The following is a 6,630-nucleotide window of genomic DNA, read 5'->3' as shown; positions in this document are numbered from 1 at the left end:
CACCAGTTTTTCAGGCAAGGAGAGGCCCATGCGAGGGATGAGTAAAGCCTTCAGAAGGGAGGCTGGAGCCGTAGGGCGGGCGTTTGACCGCTCTACACCATTTCTCGGGTCTCTACTGGTGTTTTAGCGCTGCTGTCACCTGTGCCACCCATACATCCCGGAGTTTGCTGAAAGCGGCCGGGATGCTGCGGGGCTTTTCCGCACAAGCCAAGCGAGCTGATCGTTAACTGGGGGCGAAGAGGAGGAGGTGATGAGCATCCCGCAGCCCGCCCGCACCCAGCCCTGCCCGGCCCCTGGGGCGGAGCTCCGAGCTGCCGAGCGCGGTGCTCCAAGGGGACGGATCGCGGAGCTCCGACGGACGGAGTCCCGGTCCCGGCATGAGCTTCCCGCGGCCCCTGCGGCGCTCCGTCAGCCTGAGCCCGGCCCGCACCCTGCGGCTCGTCGTGCTGGGGCAAGGAGCCGTGGGCAAGACAGGTAGGAACGGTTAGGGGGGTCCCCCGTAGGGACTAGGGCGGGATGGGGGGTGAGCTCCTCCGGCGCTGCCTCCCCTCGCAGCGTGGGTTTGGTTTTCCTTACCCCCACCCCCACCCCTTGCCCTGCGCTTGCTCCCCGTCGGGAGGATACGGGGCAGCCCTTCACCCACCCAGGGCTGGCGGTTGTCTTTGCCACCCCAGCCGGCTGTGGGAGGACACTGGGGCTGCCGTGTGGCTCGGGGACAGGGTGACACTTTGTGAAGGCGTGACCTCGAAACCGTGCGCGGCGGTGGCACCTCCGCCGGGCTCGCTGCCAGCTGTCGGGGCAGTCCGAGCTGCGTTTCCATATACAGTAACCGGCCGGCCTCTTGCCTTCCTCTTTCCTCACGTTATCGAAAAAAAATAATCACAATTTCCCCCTCTTGCCCTAAAGGGAGTAACGCCAGGATCTCACTTAGAGATCGGGAACTTGCAGCTCCAGAAATCAAAGGGTTTATCAAAGTGAAACGCCTAAAGGAGGACTCCCCAGGCCTGGAGCTCTCCGTGGGGAAGTAAAAGCAGAATTTTCTTGCCCACTTCTGCTGCGTTCACCTGGATGAGCCCAGCTGGGAGCAGTTTGAGGAACTTTAAGATCTGGCCTGATGGGAGCAGCTCAGGCATTTCCATCCTTACATGCATGGGTTCCCAACCCATCCAAGTAGGGCTGAGTTTGGGTACAGGTCTGTGGCTGAACCCCATTGGTAGCTCTGAGATTAAAACCAGCATCAGACACCTGTGGGATGCTGGAAGTGCAGAGCTGCCTTCTGCTGCTGATCCCAGTATAAAGTTCGCCATCCTTCAGAGGGAAGCTCTGCTCGGAGAAGGTAGATTGATGCTGTAAAGCTCGCGAGAGGGTGTGCTGTGCAGCAGGACCAACACTCAGCATGTGGCTGCATGGGGCAGGTCCCTGCAACGCAGCTTGGTCATGCATCATGCATCGCAACACCCCCTTAATCATTGACAGACACCAGATTAACCCTATCCGCACTGGGGTTCTCAAAAGAGGACCCTCTCCGAGGTTATTTATTTTCAAGATGGGGGAAAAATAGTGCCTTATACTGTTGTTGGGGTGTGTTCATGCCTTGCTGCCTTCATCTTGACTGGCAGCTTCTCAGTTCCTTCACCTGAGCCAGTTTTTAATTCTCTTAATTGGCTCATCTGCCTGCCCAGAGTTGCACTCTCCAGCACTGGATTGCTGCCGAACATAATGACATGGGATCAGGTGCTTTGTAGAAATTAGGATTGATGTGCCTCAGTTTCCCCCGACCCATTTGGGTCCCACTAGGAGGATGCTGCTGCATGCATGGGATCCTCTGCAGAAAGCAAATGTCACCTTGGAGTGGCAGCACCTCAGCTCTGCTTGCTGCAAGCTTTACATCAACATGCTGCATTCAGAAGGGTTTAATACCATACTCTGGATTTGGTGTGTTTCGTTCTCCCCTTGCTGTCCCTGCTGTTTTCTCCTCCTGCTGTGCTGACGTCTGGCATGCAGCCTCCTGCCCTCTTGGGGCTTTTTATTTTCCCTTCCCTCCATCCCCACTCGTTTTCCACCCATTTCACTTCCCGCTCCCATTACCTCTCTTGCCACCTCTTGTTTCTGTCCATAATCATTACCATCATAACCTCCTTGAAGGACTTAAGCATCACCCATGTCAGCACTGCTCCTTCAGCCTTCAAACCACTTCTCTGCCTACACCAGGAAGTACACCAGCAGTGTATTTTCAAAGGCACTGAGTGCAAAACGCAACATAGACTGGTTTGCTTTGTACACCTGCAGCTGGGGGCACACAGATCGGATCTGAGCTCGGCCCCATCCAACCTGTCTGGATGGAGAGAGGTGACAAGGATGAGGAGAAAGCCCATGCTGTGTTTGGATGGCTCTCCAGCATCAGCAGACCTCGGCCAGCCATTTGAGTCTAATTTTGGGCTTCGCATCTCCCTGTCTTGCAGGGAGAGCTGGTAATCGGATAAGAGAGCTTTAATTGTGTGCACTGCTGTTCCAGGGCCCATTTTGCTGCAGTACACTGCTGCTGTAAGGAAGATCTTGCTTGGGATTTCTCCATCCATCCCTCCCAGTTTGCTGTGCCCCGTGATGCTCCAACCTGGGAGTTCGGATGAATTTTGCCAGACTTGCTGCCAATGGCTTTAATTCCTCCCTGCAATGTGCCTGGGTCAGGTTAAACAAACAGGGTTGAGATTCATGAGGCCAATCCAGGCAGTCATAGCATCAGCAGAGGTGATATAGAGGGAGAGCCTGGCCCTACAGCTTGCCTACACGTTGAGTTCATGTTCAGCCACCATAAAACTCAGCACTTGCATAAATCTCTGCAGGATTCAGGGCCAGAAAAAGCCATTTATCAACCCTGACCATGAACTACATGTACAAGGAGCTGTGCATTACGGTTTTACAATGCCTGGCTTGCTTTCTGCTCGCAGCCACCAATCAGGATTTGCTTCCCATCCACACACCCTGGAGGGACATTTCTGACAGCAGAGAGGCTCCTGGCAAGTCAAGAGATTGAGTTAGCAAAGTCCCAGAACCCTGTAGCTGCTTTCCATCCCCGTTCTGCCGAGTTTCGTTGACACGAAAGGCATTCACACTGCTGAAGGAGCAGGCAGCTTTGGGATGGTGGAGGTATTTGGTGTTCGGAGCTGAGTAAAACCCTACTTTCTACCCATAGCGTCCCACTGAGCGGTGGGCTTTGGTACTTGGTGTGAGTGATTGCAAAGAGCAAAATCCATGTTCCCAGGGCTTAGGTTAATTAAATATTGGACTAATTCAGAAGGATGCAGGAATGTGAAGCATTGCCAAGGCAGCTGATGCAGTGCTGGAAGGCACTTCCCGAAACCTGGTCCTCACGGGGCTGGGTTTGCATTGTGGCTTCCAGAATATCATCTCCCACCTCCCACAGGGACAGATCTTTTTTCCATCCCTCCTTCCTCCACCAGACAATATTTCTCTATATTTTGCTCCGACTCCTAACTGTGTTTGTTGTTGTTTTCTTTGTGTTGTTTTTTTTTTTTCTTTTCACAGCACTGACTGTCAGATTCATCACCAGGAGGTTCATCGGAGACTATGACCCGACTCTGGGTAGGGAAAGTCCTTTCCCTTGCTGCTAGTGCTTCTCCATTCCCAATCTCACCATATTTCCTTGTTCCTCCTCAACCAGACCAGCAGTGGTCAGAGCCAACAGCTGTTGTAGCACCTCCCTGATTCTTACATCTCTTTTTTTTTTCTGTGAGCTTTGGGGTCACTTCATTGTGATCTTCCAAAACTTGAAAGGAGCTCACAGGTAGAATGGGGGTACTTTTTACACGGGTAGACTTTTTACACGGGTAGATAGGGATAGGACAAAGGAGCAAACTGAAAGATGGGAGGTTTAGGTTAGATGTTAGGAGGAAGTTCTTTGCTCAGAAAATGGTGAGGCAATAGCACGGGCTGCCCAGAGTTGTGAATGTCTCATCCCTGGTGGTGTTGCAGGCCAGGTTGGATGGGGCCCTGGGCAGCCTGATCTAGTGGTTGGGAACCCTGTTTATGACTGGAGGGTTGGAGCTAGATGATCTTTGAGATCCCTTCCAACCAAAGCTGTTGTGATTCTATGGTTATAAAACCTAGAGACCATGGGGTGAATGTATCTGGTGCTTCTCCGTGTCGGATTTTGGGGGAATACTCAAATGAAGAAGCTGCTCATGCCCTGTCCGTTTCACATTTGGCTTCCCAGGTGGATGGGAAGAGCTGAGTTTCTTCACACGTGGGCTCTTTTGGCTGCACTCAGCCATGCATTAAAATGGAATAGGTAGCAGCATGGTCTTTGCCAGGCTCAAACAGCAGCAGCTTGCCATGGGGGATTCTTACCGCCATCTTTCTCTGTCTGTCTTCCTCCAGAAATGATTTACAGACACATGGCTGTCATTGATGGAGAGATGGTGCACTTTGAGATCCTCGATACAGCAGGACAGGTGAGCTCACAGAGTTGGCTGGCCTGGGATTATTGGACTTGGCCATCCCTGCTCTTTCACCAGCTTTAATCTATTGTGTCTAAAATATCAGTTGAGTTGTTTATCTCAGAAAAAAGAATGTTTTGGGGAGTTTATCCACTGGATTGCAAAAGCCCTGCCTTTCCATACCTTGTGTGGATATGGCAGCCACATCAGACCTCTGTCCGAGCTGTGCCATCCCTACCTTGAGCACCTTGTGCAAGTTTGGATGCCACAAAATAAGAAGGACATAAAGCTACTAGAGAAGGCTACAGAGGTGGGGAAGGGTCTGGAGGACAAGACAGCCCCAAGGTGCTGGAGCTTAAGGAACATTTGGACAGTGGTCTCAGATCTAGGGTTTGAGTTGTCCTGTGTGGAGCCAGGAGCTGGACAAAAAAATCCCTCAGCAATAATGGTGTTGGATGCCCGTGAGAGGTTTTATGGCTTGAACTGTGTGTCCTTAGATACTGGCGCTTCTCGTACTAACGGCAACTTCTCTGCCCCACTAGGAGGAAGACTCCCTGCAGATAGAGGAGAAGATCAAATGGGGAGACGGCTTTGCAGTGGTCTACTCGGTGACAGACAGGTGCAGCTTCGACGAGGTGATGCGGCTGTGTTTCCTCATCAACCACATCCACTCCAGCCCTAAGCGGAGCGGCGGGAGTGAGCAGCCACCCGTGGTCATCGTGGCCAACAAGAAGGACTTGCAGTTTGACAGGATGGTGTCCACGCAAGATGGAGAAAACCTTTCCAAAGCTTTGAAGCTTCCTTTCTATGAGATTTCCACTCGGGACAGCTATGAGGAGACTGTGGCAGTGTTCAATACCCTCTACCAAGAGCTCATGAGGCAGGGGCATTTCTCCCCAGGCTCCTTCAAGAGGAGGACGGTGTCGAAAGTGATGGAGAAGATTCCTAAGATGCAAGCCAGCTCCACCTTGAACTCAGCAGGCCGGAGCCTCAGCTTTAACTCCTTTAGGGACTACATTCCTGAGTGAGCATCCCTGGTGCGGAGGAGCAGAACTGAGGGATGGGTCCCCCTGTTACTGAGGCACTTGTTGTGTGTAGTGAGGAGCCACTTTGTTTGGGGTTGAAGAGCAGCATGTAGTGCAGGAGCGGAATGTTAAGAGGTGGCACTGGTCAACAGCCTCTGAAAGCCTGGTTTCTACAAACAGGCTTTGGGTCTGCAGGGAGGATGCTCTTCCTCTGTCCCACCCATCCTCCTCCTCCTGCTTGAAGTCAGCAACAAAGTTTGTTCTTATCGACTTTGGTGGTGTTGTGTCAACGCTTGCGGGTTCCAATGGGCTGCACTGGGGATCAGACCCAGCACCCACACCTCCCTGTGGGATTACTGCTTCCCACAGAGAGCTCTTGGGGTCTGTTCATGTCCCTTCTCTGTGCTCCTGGGCTGGCAGTGAGGGCGTGTTTTAAAGCGGAGATCTGTTTACAGTAAGGATAAAAAGCCTGCTAATCCCTGGCTTTACTCAAAAGCCATTTTTTTTAACATCTGAAGCTCCTTGGCACTCTCTCCTGTAACATCACTAAATAAAAGCCTGGGCAAAGAACTCTTGGCTGAGGCTGCCCCTTATTTGACATCTCTGGGGCTGCCAGCCTCTAAGGGGAAGCAAATTGGATGGCATCACTGCTGTACCCTGCAGCCTTAGGCTAAGGTCACGCTGCTCCATCCTAGGGGAATATCATTCCTGATGTACGCCCTCGCCCTGAAACTCAGCTCAGTGTGTGTGCTTCGGAGACTCAGAGTGCAAGCAGTGGGTGTGGATGCAGTGGAGCGGATTTTGGGAAGTGCAAATGATTCTAAGACCCTTGTCTGCGTTTTAACTGCCCCATCCCAATGGGGGAATTGCTGTGGCTGGATAATTTGGTGGGGTATTTTTTGTTGTTGCTCAGATTGGCTTTGTTACGGGACAGCAAAAGCAGGGAATGGAGTCAGGCTTGCATCTTTTTGCTGCTGCGTGATCTGTGCCACCGAGCATTCTCTTGCTAAGCTGCTTCTGTGCAATTTCTCCTCATTGCAGAGCTCTGCTTTGCCACCCAAGGTGAGTTTTTTGAAAGACATGTGGCATGCCACTTGTGTGTCCTCTGAGAAGCAGCCGTGTGCCACTGTGCTCTGTGCCAATAAAAG

At 52.2% G+C, this 6,630-nt stretch overlaps 1 protein-coding gene across 1 annotated transcript; it reads left to right on the top strand.

Moving 5' to 3' along the window:
* The first annotated feature begins 371 nt into the window (after positions 1-371).
* Positions 372-6,630, top strand: LOC136060952 (ras-related and estrogen-regulated growth inhibitor-like). The gene is made up of 4 exons (XM_065755756.1): positions 372-474; positions 3,547-3,603; positions 4,399-4,472; positions 5,000-6,630. The coding sequence occupies exons 1-4, from the start codon at positions 378-380 to the stop codon at positions 5,483-5,485; spliced, it is 714 nt and encodes a 237-aa protein (XP_065611828.1). The 5' UTR covers positions 372-377; the 3' UTR covers positions 5,486-6,630.

This window comes from Cyrtonyx montezumae, unplaced genomic scaffold, assembly GCF_038088225.1.
Source record: "Cyrtonyx montezumae isolate F1298 unplaced genomic scaffold, pur_monq_1.0 scaffold_10, whole genome shotgun sequence".
NCBI lineage: Eukaryota > Metazoa > Chordata > Aves > Galliformes > Odontophoridae > Cyrtonyx > Cyrtonyx montezumae.
The sequence above is the reverse complement of the archived record's forward strand: the minus strand, read 5'-3'. Positions and strand labels throughout refer to the sequence as shown.